This window comes from Arachis hypogaea, chromosome 11 (genome assembly GCF_003086295.3).
Source record: "Arachis hypogaea cultivar Tifrunner chromosome 11, arahy.Tifrunner.gnm2.J5K5, whole genome shotgun sequence".
Classification (NCBI taxonomy): Eukaryota; Viridiplantae; Streptophyta; class Magnoliopsida; order Fabales; family Fabaceae; genus Arachis; species Arachis hypogaea.
This window is the reverse complement of record NC_092046.1, coordinates 115167145-115180152: the sequence shown is the minus strand read 5'-3', so window position 1 is coordinate 115180152 and position 13008 is coordinate 115167145. Positions and strand designations below refer to the sequence as shown.

General features: G+C 35.3%; 2 protein-coding genes across 2 annotated transcripts; one reads left to right on the top strand and one right to left on the bottom strand.

Moving 5' to 3' along the window:
* Positions 1-316: 316 nt before the first annotated feature.
* LOC112722400 (E2F transcription factor-like E2FE) lies at positions 317-3792 on the top strand. Its single transcript, XM_025773410.2, has 11 exons — positions 317-484; positions 588-655; positions 764-816; positions 910-987; positions 1090-1146; positions 1291-1411; positions 1793-1860; positions 1954-2026; positions 2716-2777; positions 2955-3333; positions 3426-3792. Exons 1-11 carry the CDS (start codon positions 405-407, stop codon positions 3509-3511), a joined length of 1125 nt encoding a protein of 374 aa, XP_025629195.1. The 5' UTR covers positions 317-404; the 3' UTR covers positions 3512-3792.
* A 5145-nt stretch (positions 3793-8937) lies between these two features.
* LOC112722399 (aminoaldehyde dehydrogenase 2, peroxisomal) lies at positions 8938-12519 on the bottom strand. Its single transcript, XM_025773409.2, has 14 exons — positions 12262-12519; positions 11952-12175; positions 11721-11869; positions 11401-11493; positions 11183-11306; positions 11007-11072; positions 10760-10826; positions 10586-10662; positions 10276-10389; positions 10027-10104; positions 9771-9922; positions 9602-9662; positions 9409-9515; positions 8938-9260 (listed from the first exon to the last, which is right to left on the bottom strand). Exons 1-14 carry the CDS (start codon positions 12368-12370, stop codon positions 9170-9172), a joined length of 1512 nt encoding a protein of 503 aa, XP_025629194.1. The 5' UTR covers positions 12371-12519; the 3' UTR covers positions 8938-9169.
* Between the last annotated feature and the right edge of the window lie 489 nt (positions 12520-13008).

Below are 13008 nucleotides of genomic sequence, written 5' to 3'. Positions count from 1 at the left end.
TTTAGAAAATAAATATTTGTTTGGAAACGTATTTGGATGTTTATTCACATATTTAATATTTAATTATTTTTGTTAATTTTTAAGTGTTTAGTACTTTTTTTTATCGTTCGAATCCTATAGCGTTGTTTATTTCAACAATATATTATTTTAGTAGATGTTTACAAAAAAAAAAAACAAATAAGTTCAAATCCCTCCACCAAGATCAAAAGGCTCGGCTGTGCAAAAAATTTCAAAATTACGTTCCCCCGCCATTTAATCCCTCCTAACCTACAGTGCCATTTATTAACGGTCCTCTCTTTCTCTCTCTTAAATTTTTTATATACCTTCCTCAGTCTCTGAGTACGCTATTCAAATTTGCTCTCTTTCTTTCTCTATCGTTGTTGAGTTCCCTCCAATTTTCTGAGATGGCATCATCTGCTTCCAGTTCAAGGCACCCTGTTCCCCAATCTCGCAAGCAAAAGGCCCTCGGTCTCCTATGCACTAAGTAATTAACCTCCCTCTCGTTCACTTTTAATTTAGTTAATTAATTAATTATTATTAACACCAAATCAATATCTTCATTCACTTAATTAACTCTAATCCTGCAGTTTCCTGAGCTTGTATAATAGACATGACGTCCAATTCATCGGCCTCGACGATGCCGCCGCCCGATTAGGTGCGCCGCCGCCACTCACAATGTTAATATTACTCTCTGTTTTTAAACAGATCCAACAACATTGAAGCCGACAAAAAAGGTTAAACAACAATTTGATCATTGTTTCAGGTGTTGAGAGAAGACGGATCTATGATATCGTCAATATTCTCGAGAGCATCGGGGTCAGTTTTCGAATTTTCTTTTTTTCTGAATAAGTTTTGTTAGTTGTTTCGTATTTAGTGTTTGAATTTGATTTGTTTTGTATGATGAAGTAGGTGCTTGCAAGAAAGGCCAAAAATCAATATACATGGAAAGGCTTTGGAGCAATTCCTGGAGCTTTTCATGAACTCAAGGTAACCGATCTTAATTTCATATTCTCAGATCTTAATCTTTTTATTCGATTCTAAATTATATTATTAGTATTAAACAATTATTATACATTTTCCATTGAATAGGAAGAGGGATTACGGGAGAATACATATGCTTTTGAAGGCGGAAATGACAACCTAAAAGTGAGTGGAGTTTACGATCTCGGGATTCGCCTCCTTTTTTCGGTTTTAATTTGAATTTTTATTTATTTATTATTTTTGAAAAAGCGCGACTAGGTTAACTAAGAGCGGGAAATTGAAATTAACCTAACTAACCGTACGTTGTAGGGGTCTGATGACGAGGATGATGAAGAAGCATTTTCTAATACTGGGACCGGGAGTCAAAATGACAAGTCCAATTCCAATTCAAATTCAAATTCTACAACACTTTCCAAATCTCTCAAAAACGGTAATTTTTCTTTCTTTCCTTTTTCATGTTTTTTTCAAAGAAAATTAAGCAAATTCATTAGCCGATGTTTATCTTCAATGGTCAGTGATTAAGAATAAAAATGTTGATATGGACTCTTCATAAAATTAAAACTACATAGGTTTATCAAATTGTTTGAATCTTGGAAACGTTCCCATTTGATTGATTTCAGGTTATAATTCATGCTCGTAAGTCTTGCTAGTTAAACAGCTCAAAAGAATGCAATAACTTTCAAATGTAAAGAACAAAAAAAAAAAAAAAAGAGTACCCAATGTGAATATACGATGTTTAATTAGACACCCAAAAAAAAATACGATGTTTAATTGATATATTCTGAAGATTACATGTGCATTGTATTTGCAGATAATCGAAGGGAAAAATCTCTGGCGCTGCTTACTCAGAACTTTGTAAAGCTATTTGTTTGCTCTAATGTAAGGGTTTCCAAAAGTTTCTGAAATATTCTAATTTGAATTATTAATCTTTATTTTATATAATTAAAAATCGATCGATTCGTCACCCTACAGATAGAAATGATCTCCCTTGACGAGGCTGCGAATTTGTTGCTTGGAGATGGCCACAGTTCATCATTAATGAGAAGTAAGTCGTTTGTATACTACCATCTACTTAAGCTACTGTTTTTTATATTTGACAAATGGGACCAAGTTTAATTTAAATACATTGTTGATATTATAAAATGTTCTATACAAATATACATAACTAATAAATAATTAATAATGATTAACTATATCTTATTATTTTCATAAGACTTACTATATAATAAAATCAAACAATTTTACCAAAATACTGATATATGATTGGATGTAATAGTGTATTTAGATTATATCTTAGGATTAATTAGGATTAATGCATAATATAGTATCATCGTCAAGATAACTTTAATCCAAAAAATTGTTTCATCCATAAAACTCACTGAACCATACATCACATTCTGTTTATTTTGCATGTTGATTTTTGCATAATTAGTTAATAGTAAAAATTTACGTATAGTTTTTTTCATGTGAAGTTAATAATAAAAATTATTAGATAATAATTTAGTCAAATCTTTTAAGTCATATAATGCTCACCAACTATTAACTTTGCATGAACATAATTACATATAAATTTTTACCTTTGTTTGATTATATATAGTAAAACTACATTAGGTTAGATTTACTTATATACATGATTTCAAATTTTCAATTAAGGTGAGAGTCTAGAGAATCTATTTCCAAATAACAATTAATAACCACTATCCTTCACTTATACTTCCTTTTTTGTCTTTACAGCAAAAGTAAGACGCCTATATGATATTGCAAATGTGTTGTCCTCCATGAACCTTATCGAGAAGGTGATTATTGTTACAGTTTCTTTATTATTTAGTTATTTGCTGAAAATTTTGGGTTTACCATGATCTTGTAGTACTGTAGTAGGTTATATACTATGATTTTAATGGGATAGATCTAATTAGGGTTTATATATCTTATTATTTATTAATAATGAATACACGTGTATGAATTGAATACAGACCCACACCACAGATACAAGAAAACCAGCATTCAGGTGGCTGGGTTTGAGAGGGAAGGCACCTAACGAGTCCATTCAAAATTGTTCAAATCCAAACGAGTCTAGGAAAAGAGCGTTTGGAACTGATGTCACAAACATCAGTTTTGAGAGGAACATAGTGGAATTAGGGGACTTTGCCTCTAAGAAGCTCAAAAAATTGGACAATGGTAGTGGCATAGGTCAAGCAAATAGTTTTCAACAAGCTTCAAAGGGTTTTCAGTTTGGTCCTTTTGCACCTTCTTATGTGCCCAAAGTTGGAACACCCGAGAATAATAGTGTGAAGAAGGTTCATGATTGGGACAGTCTAGCAATTAAACATCGTCCACAATACCAAAACCAAGGTAACGAATATTTCTTCCATTCGTTGTATAACTCATCAAATATAAACTGTTTGATTGATATATATAGTGTCTGATGATGGGTTTTGATGCAGCTTTAAGAGAACTATTCTCCCATTACATGGAAGCATGGAAATCGTGGTATTCAGAAGTTGTTGGGAAGAATCCAATGCAGATTTAATAACCTTATTAGTAATTATGACCAAGTCAAACTGTGTATAGCCGTCCATTGTTGGTTGCATGTTCTCCATGCAACAGCCTAAAGTTACCAGTTACGGATTTTTCAATCGTGATGTTTTTAGTTAGGCAGTATTTTTTTCAGATTCTTTGTCACATTCACAGATTTTTAACTGAGAGGGAAAAGCTATGTGCTCTGATTTCTTCGATAATTTATGAAGAAACAAAAAAATCAAATGTTTAAAATCAGTTCATCCCTAAAAATGTATTGCAAATTTTTTGGTATTCTGTATTTGTAATTTTTTTTTTTTTTTAAAAGTTTACATCCAATTTAATATGCAAATGTGCAGCTCGGATCGAATCTAAACTTAAAAGTCAATAATATTGGATCTGATTCAATGATTTTAATATGGATCGAATCGAGATTTTGGTCATATCCGATCTAATTCAATTTGGATTCATCCTCCTTAATTATCTTAATTTTTTCTGTTATTATTTTATTTTTTTCCTTTTTAATAGACTAGGATTTACGCAGTTTTAATGCACATAATTAAATTCTTAAGTATTAATGTTATTAAATATATTATATTACACAAAAATCAATTACAAATCAATTATTATATAAGAATATGTATTTAATATTTATGAAGAAAATTAATTATTTTAATTATTAATTATTAAAAAATATATATAATGACACATAATATATACACAAATATACACAAATGTTCTATCCTCTAAGTAGGGTATTTGTTGTAAGGTCATTGATAGAGGTGGACCGGCCGATCTGTCCCAATCTGCCCCACCTAGACCCGTCCCATAAATAGGGTGGGCTGGCCTGTCCCACCAATTAAGATGAGTTTAAAATACTAGCTCGCCCCACTTTATGGTGGATTGGCGGGTCGGTGGACTAGCCCGCTTGACTCTTTTTTTTTTTTTGAAAAATAAAATTAATTAAAATTAATCAAAAAAAATAATTAAAAAATCAAATACAAATAAAAATAGTCAAATTATAATATAATTTTTCATTATCTTTTTTTTTTTAATTTTTAACTTCAATAAAATTGTTCAAAATAATATTTGTCGATAGAACCATCTTTACTTTAAAAAATAAGTCACACAATTTGAGCAAATATACAAAATTGTAAAATAAAATAAATAAAGTTAATAACTAAAAGAAGAATAAAAACAAAAACAAAAAAAGTGTTTGAAAATTCTATAATTATTAATTTTATAATAGTAATCACTCTTTTATTTAATAAAAAATAAAAAATAAAAATTTTCGGCCGGCCTGGCGGATCGTCCCACCCTGCCAAAACCCGCTAATTTGGCTGTGCGGGTTTGGCAGATTTTTTTAATTTGGCGGGCTCCAAATTTTAGCCTGACCCGCCTTTTTAGCAGGTTCAGCGGATCGGCCTGACGGGTTCAACCCGTTTTGTCATCCCTAGTCATTGATGCTTTTGATTAAGGTGTTATTGTTGAGGTTCAATCTAATAATTCAATTTGGAGGTGTAGTGGTATTTATGGTAGCCCTCAATTTAATAAAAATGTTCTCCTTTGGGATTATCTTGTTGCACAATCCATGATTTTTCAAGGACCATGGATTGTTCTTGCTGATTTTGATGAAGCCATATTTTCTCATGAATCTAAGGGCTGTCAATTTTCTCATCAAAGAGTAGACAAGTTTGCTACTTCATTAGGGGATAGTGGTTTGTTTGATTTGAAGACTATTGGGAGACAGTTTTCTTAGTACATGAGGGTGAAAAATTATGTTGACGTGGCAAAAAAGTTTGATCGAGTCTGTATAAATAGTAGTTGGTTATCTATCTTTCCAGAAGCTTATGCAGAAGTTTTAAATAGGCTTTAGTCTGATCATTGCCCTATTCTGGTGCATTGTAAAGGTCGTCCTTAGCCTAAAGGGAATTGACCTTTCCGATTTGTTGCTGCTTGGACTACTCATCCCGGGTATAAGGATATTGTGAATCAGTCATGGTGGTCTAGTAATAGAGGAATTCATGACAAACTTTCGAAAGTGCAGAAGAATTCATTAGAGTTTAACTCGAAGGTGTTTGGTAATATTTTTGTTAAGAAATGTGAATTAGAGCAGCATATTAATTATTTACAGAAGCGTTTGGAAGTGGTGGATAGTATTTATTTGCGTTAGAAAGAGCAACAGTTGCTTGATGATTATAATAATTCACTAGTACAAGAAGAGCTCTTATGGTTTTAAAAGTCCAGAAAGCAGTGGGTAAGGTTCAGGGATAGAAATACAAGATTCTTTCATGTTCAAACTCTTGTGCGAAGGAAGCATAATAAGATTCATCATGGCCTTTTTCTCAAGGGTGGAGTGTGGGAAACTGATCCGGAAGTTCTGGGTCGAGAAATAGAGTCTTTCTATAAAAGTTTATTCTTTCGTTTGAATGATGTTGATTTGGGTTGCCTTGGTGTTGTGCCTCTTCCTTCTCAGAATGAGGAAGCTAGCAATGATCTTACGACACCAATTACTATGGAGGAAGTCAGAACAGCTGTTTTTCACATGAACACTTTTAAAGCTCTGGATCCTGATGGGTTTCAAGCTTTCTTCTTCAAGGAATATTGGGAGATCATTGGTCTTGATGCTTGGAAGATGGTTAAGCAGGCATTCTCCGGTGTTTCTCTTGATCCGAGAATGATGGAAACTTTACTAGTTCTTATTCCAAAGGTTGAATCGCCGGTACCTATGAAAGATTTTAGGCCGATTAGTCTCTGCAATGTAGTTTACAAGATCATCACAAAAGTCCTTGTTAATAGGCTCCGTCCTCATCTTGTAGAGATTGTTGGCCCGCTTCAAGGAGGATTTATTCTGGGACGAGGAACTCCTGACAACATCATTATTGCTCAAGAGGTCCTCTACTTTATGAAGAAGACTAAATCAAAGAAAGGCACACTGGCCTTTAAGATTGATATGGAGAAAGCTTATGACAGAGTTGACTGGAGGTTTTTAGCCCATACTCTTAAGAGCTTTGGTTTTTCCAATCCTACAATTAATTTGATTATGAATTGTGTCACTACTTCTTCTTTATCTATTCTTTGGAATGGAAATCGTCTGAATGGCTTTACTCCTAGCCGGGGTCTTAGACAAGGAGACCCTATGTCACCCTATCTTTTTGTGTTTTGTACGGAGAGATTGGCATGCTTTATTAGTCATCAGGTTGATTTGGGCTTGTAGGAGCCGGTTGCTGTTTCTAGAGGCGGACCAAGAATATCCCACTTAATATTTGTGGATGACTTGCTTTTATTCTGTAAAGTTACAAAGAGACAAGTGCAAAATGTGATGTTGGTTTTAGAGACTTTTTGCAAAGCATCTGGGATGAAGATTAATGTGGAGAAGTTTAAAGCACTTTGCTCTAAGAATGTCTTTGCAACAAGGTAAAAGGTTTTCACTGGGGTGTCCTCTATCAGATTTGTCTAGGACTTGGGCAAGTATTTTGGGGTTACCTTTAACCATTCTAGGGTGACCCGTTCAGCTTTCAATAATGTCCTGGATAAGATTCAAGGTAGACTAGCAAGCTGGAAATGGAGTTTACTCAATCGGGCTGGTAGACTTTGCTTGGTTAATTCCGTTGCAGCTGCTATTCCCACGTGCCAGATGCAGGTATCTATTTTTTTCAAATGAATCATTAGTAAATTGGAGTCTATGATGAAGAATTTTCTTTGGAAAGTACAAGTTGATGGAAGAGGATTGCATCTTGTTAGTTGGAAGGTATTGGTTACTCTAAAAAAACATGGAGGTTTGGAGATTAGAGATCTTTATTGTGTGAATATTGCTCTTCTTAGGAAGCTAGTTTGGACTTTTTTTTCTAGTAGCTAGACAAGTTATGGGTCCAGTTGTTGGATGCCAAATACCGATAATCTCTATATGACTGTTTTGGTTGTCCTAAGAATAAGGGCTCTCCCATTTGGAGGAGTCTTTGCAAGACTTGGAAAGTGTTAAAAGATGGATTTGCTTGGTGTATTGGGAATTTGAACCAGAATTTTTGGTTTTCTAGCTGGAGGAGAAAGGGCAGTTATCTAATGAGATGGATTATGTCACATTTCTGATTTGAACTTCTGGATACAGGATATCTGGTCGGTTGATAGGTGGCATTTAGATACTCTTTAATCTCCTTTATCTCAAAATCTGAAAGGTAATATTCTTTTTTGCAATCAAGATGTTCAACCAGACCCAGAAGTGGGTTGGTATTGGTCTGGGTCTGCCGCCAAAGTCTATAATTCACGCAATGGTTACTTGTGGTTGTGTAAGCAGCTGTTTGGTTGGGAGGATCAGGAGAATCAGCTTTGGCTTTGGCGCCAACTTGTTCCAAAAAAGCACAAGTGTTTAGCTTGGCTGTGTCTTAAAGAGGCTCTTTCTACTACAAATTTTTGCTTCAGAAGAGGTATGTCGTCATCGGATAGGTACCCAAGATGTCTTTCTAGCCAGGAATCGGTTTTACATTATTTTCGAGATTGTCCAAAAGCTCAGCTTGTATGGCATAGGTTGGATATTTCTTGTCATCCTTTGGATTTGAAGAACTGGTTCTTGTATCATAGAAGAGAGCATCCGTTCAGGTTCTTTTCGGGACTTTGGTGGATATAGCGAGTAAGGAATAATGACATCTTTAATTCTCATGAGACTTGGCCTCCAAAAAAAGTTATTTGTCAGGCATTAGCTTCAGAAATGAAGTTTAGGAATACTTCTAAATTACAACGTACATCCCTTCCCTCTACTCTAAATGGTTTTCGGAATCCCCATCCATTGGTATTTTCAAGATTAATTGTGATGCTAGTTATCCTGATTCGGGTGAAAGTGTTAGTTTTGCTTGTGTTATTAGAGATTGTAATGAGAGTTGGCAAAGGGATGTTTGGGAATGATTGAGAGTAAGTATTCTTCAAGGGGAATTGTTTGCTATTTGGAGAGTATATATCTTAGCTTAAGATGTGGATCAGCGAGATGTTATTTGTAAAATGGATTGTGTGAAAGCGTTTAATCTTGTTACTAATTACCAAAATGGTTTTGAGTTTATTGATCTGTTGATGCTCAAAATAAGGGATATCATGCATTGAAATTGGCGTGTTGACTTTCATTTGATTATGAGAGATGGAAACACAGTAGCAGACACCATGACAAAAATGACGATGATATTACAACTTCATCATGTGGAGCTTCCTTCTCCTTGAGAGGAATTTAAGAATAATCTTAAACGGAACTATTCTATTTTTTTTTTTAGTTTATTTAAATCAACAAAAAAAAATATACAAATGCCGTATCTGTATACATGGAGCATTTTTATAACGCTATATTAATAGCCTATGTCACTACATAATTCATGACCCTCCGTTTCCCAAAGGTTTTTTTTAAGAAATATCAGAAACGATACAACAGCTCAAACTCGAGATAAGTGGCATCGATAATAATGAGAATCATTTTATTTTATTCTTAGGTAAAATTGGGAATGAAGTTTCAGCACGCAATATCCATATGCATACAAATAGACATATAGTAAAGCCAACGAGTGCCAAATAGCACTGTTCTACATAGACATCCTACACTCACTATCACTCCCAAACATAACGAGGTACTGCCTAACCTTATCGGATCTCAGATTCCCAATACCAATTCATCACATCTCAATATGGTTATTTATCACAGCTTTGAAGGAGACTGGTACCAGCCCCATGGATCATTAGAGATATACTGAGTAACTTGCTTCACGCTCAAGTAGTTGTCAAGTCCCCTGAAAATAAATAAAGATACTCAACTAACATTTCCTTAATAAATTATTTATCCAGATTTGGCATTAATACAAGTTAGAAGCGTGTTCTCTCCATTGCATTGCAAGGAGAATTCTGCAAAAAAAAAAAAAAAAAAAAAACGGACCATACCATTCTCCTAATTCGCGACCAAAACCACTACGTTTCGTGCCTCCCCATGGGGCTTGAGTGAAACATGGTTGAGAGCAATTGATCCATACAATTCCAGCCTTAAACGCCTGCATTGAACCAAGATAGGTTACTCAATTAAAGATACAATCCAATTATTTCCTTGTTTCCAATGATAACCTAGGATCAGTCTCACCTTAGATACACGATCACATCTTTCAAGGTCATTTGAAATGACAGCAGCTCCTAACCCATAGCTGTAAAATATCAAGGCATACATAACACAAATATCAATAGACTAAAAAAGGAGGAGAAAAAAGCCAATGAACGAGTTAATATCAGTTTGCAAAATATCATCCACTCACATGGTGTCATGTGCTAGATCAAGAGCCTCTTCCTCGGTACTAAATGTTTTTACACAGAGCACGGGTCCAAATACTTCTTCTTTCCAAATTTGCATGGAGGTAGTCACATCCGTTATAATGGTTGGTTCAATAAAAAATCCATTCTTTAGATGCTGCCATCAAATTTGTGAAAGGGGTGGGGGGATCAGTTTCATGACAGCTGCAGAAGTACATAACTGACCACACTTTCAAAGAAAGTATAATCATTTGGTCATACCTCTGGACGAGATCCACCAGTCAAAATGGTTGCGCCCTCACTCTTGGCATTTGAGATAAACTTCAATATTTTTTCATACTGAACCATAAAATTGAAATATTAGATATTGCATAACAAAATCTTTGTTCAAGAAAACAGTGTTAAGATCAATAAAATGTTTGAAGTACAAAACCAGAAGCAAAGCTAAATCACAGGAACATATAAACAATGTTCAGAAGAAGGTTCCTTCTCTATCATATTCAAATATACCTGTCCTTCACTAACAACCGGGCCTAGCCTGCAACCTTCTTCAAAGGGATCTGAAATTTTGATGTTTTTGGCCCATTTGACAAGGGTATCCAAAAATTTTGCTGCTATACTTTCCTGAAACAATAACGATGTCCAAGTTTATCAGTTTCTGCAAACAGTCTGGATATGTCTAACCACAATTAATGTTGATAGTATGATTATTCTCATATATGCAAAAAACAAACAAATAAAAAGAAAGAAAACTACAAACTTTTAGAAAATGCATTCATTATTATGGAAGGAGTGGGCAACCGAAATCTATTGAACTTACATGAACAATAAGGCGGGAAGTTGCACTGCATATCTGACCATTTGTCCAGAAGCAACCAAAGAGGGTCCATTCAGCAGCTGTTTAAATCAGCGGGAAAGAATTAACAACTATTGACTTTTATATAAGAACCTTTTTAAATGATGCATTGGTTGTCCAACTTTAGTAGGCACTGACCCTTGTCAAGATCAACATCCTCAAAAACAATGATTGGGCTTTTTCCACCAAGCTCTAGTGAGACAGGCTGCCAAAAAACCACAATTTGGATATTACATGAACACATGAAGAAAGGACAATGAGATTATGAAGGAAGCAAAAGTGGTTTCTATCACTTATTGAGTTTGCTTGTGTGTGTTTCATTCTATCAAATCCAAAGGATAACATGAACTGCATATAATTTCCAGATAATAGTGCTTAGAAATACCTTGACTAATTGTGCAGCAGCTGTCATAACCTTGCTTCCAGTTGCAGAGCTTCCAGTAAAGGCAATCTGTTTGAAAAATTGTCGAAATGGATGTAGAGTCTTGATACTTACAAGAGACAGAAAAAGATGCAACCCTTTATAATTCCAAATATACCAAAAACTAAACGCAATCTAACCTTGTCTACGTCAGGGTGGGAAGCTAAGGGAGCACCAGCATCAGGGCCAAATCCAGTGAGAATATTTAATACACCCGGAGGAAGGCCCACTTCTTTGCATATGTCAGCCAGCTCCAAACATGTCCTGAAATAAAGCAAAGCATAGCCATATAGTTCAGCAAAAATAACCAAAACTCAAAAAGAAGCAAAGATTTTGCAAGAGCTGCTGAGAAACATACACAGATGCCAATTCAGAAGGCTTCAATATCGCAGCACAACCAGCTGCCAGAGCAGGGGCAACCTTCCATGTAGCCATTAACAGAGGATAGTTCCTAAAACATGATATCTAGTTAGCCATCAAGATAGCAATTTTGCTAACAGAGAGAGGTGACAACAATGAACGAACAACAGAAAAACAACACACAACAACTGAATTTCTACCTTTCTATCCTACTATTATTCTTTTTTTCATCACTCATTGCCACTTATACAGAAACTAACTTCTAGATTCTAACACCAGTTAATAAGGCAAATTTTAAAGAGAAGAAAAAGTCAATACCATGGGGTGATTAATCCAACAACACCAATGGGTTCTTTGAGGACATAACTCTTGAAAGTTTCCATGGGAAGAGAAACGGGTGCCTTCTGCTTAGCGTCGAGTTTCTCCGCAAGGTCAGCGTAGAACTCGAAGCAACCAGCAACATCATCCTAACATAAAATCAAGCGTGAATAAGAGAATTACAGTAACAATCAGAGAGAATCATCTGAAATTGAAGCAGAATTGAAGTACCATGTCCCAGGCAGCTTCATCGAGTGGTTTTCCGCAATCAAGGGATTCAAGCTTAGCGAGGTGATCCTTTCTCTCGACGACCTTGGCAGCGATGGCGCGGAGATAGCGGGCTCGGTGAGCACCGGAAGCAGAAGGCCAGTCGTTGCCTTTGTTGCGGTTGAGTGCTCTTCTAGCGGCGGCGACGGCGGCGTCTACATCCTCCTTGGTGGCAGCTGGAATGTCCCCTGAGATTCAAGAAAGAAAGGGATCTGAGGAAAAGAAAGAGCGCGAAATAGAAATGAAAAGAGAGAGAGAAGGGTATGTAACTAACCGACGACTTGCTGAGTGGAAGGGTTGATAATTGGAATTCTGTTACTGAGGATGGGGGGCTTCCATTCTCCGTCAATGAACAACTGTCGAGTTGGGATTGGGGTTTCCATTCTCAAGTCGTATCGCAGTGTTGCTGTGCCTGGTGGAGTCGGTAAGAAGGAGCAGTAGTGATGATCCCTCAATACTCGGCATTTGACTCTTGGACTTGAGCTGCTTTTCAATTTTTTTAGTAAGCAAAATTTCGCTGGTTTTTTTTTATTTAAAAATAAATTGACAAAAAAGTATACAATTATACATAAAAGAATTTGTGTAAATAAAAATATACGCAATAGATTATAAATATCAAAAATATATTTAAAATATTATTTTGACGAACAAAAATACCATGTGGTAAGGATTCAAGGGTTTGAAATCGAGAGGAATTTTTCTGGTTGGAACATGAATTTTTCACCGTTTTTGTGGATAGGCTACCAGGTGATATATCAAAGCAAGAATTGTTTGGGTTGTTTTTCTGGACGGAGAGGATCAATGACATATATCTCTTAAAAAAGATGCGAAATGGTAATGTTTATCTATTCGCGTTCATACGATATACTACAAAAGGTGGGGCTGTGAAAGCAATTTTAGATATGAATCACATGCGTTTAAGAGGGAAGGAGATTTTTGTCGGCGAGACCAAGTACAGGAGGAATTTTTCTAAGGGGAAGATGGTGATGGATGTCAAGGCCCCAAGGAGGAATACAAGTGC

What these genes read in the sequence shown, in the direction of transcription:
- LOC112722400 (XM_025773410.2), top strand. Translation starts at nt 405, where the DNA reads ATGGCATCATCTGCTTCCAGTTCAAGGCACCCTGTTCCCCAATCTCGC. An exon ending in CTCGGTCTCCTATGCACTAA is followed by an intron (nt 485 to 587) that starts GTAATTAACCTC and finishes CTAATCCTGCAG; the next exon opens with TTTCCTGAGCTTGTATAATA. An exon ending in GAGCTTTTCATGAACTCAAG is followed by an intron (nt 988 to 1,089) that starts GTAACCGATCTT and finishes TCCATTGAATAG; the next exon opens with GAAGAGGGATTACGGGAGAA.
- LOC112722399 (XM_025773409.2), bottom strand. Translation starts at nt 12,370, where the DNA reads ATGGAAACCCCAATCCCAACTCGACAGTTGTTCATTGACGGAGAATGG. An exon ending in GGATGTTGATCTTGACAAGG is followed by an intron (nt 10,663 to 10,759) that starts GTCAGTGCCTAC and finishes TGATTTAAACAG; the next exon opens with CTGCTGAATGGACCCTCTTT. An exon ending in CTGGTGGATCTCGTCCAGAG is followed by an intron (nt 9,923 to 10,026) that starts GTATGACCAAAT and finishes ATTTGATGGCAG; the next exon opens with CATCTAAAGAATGGATTTTT.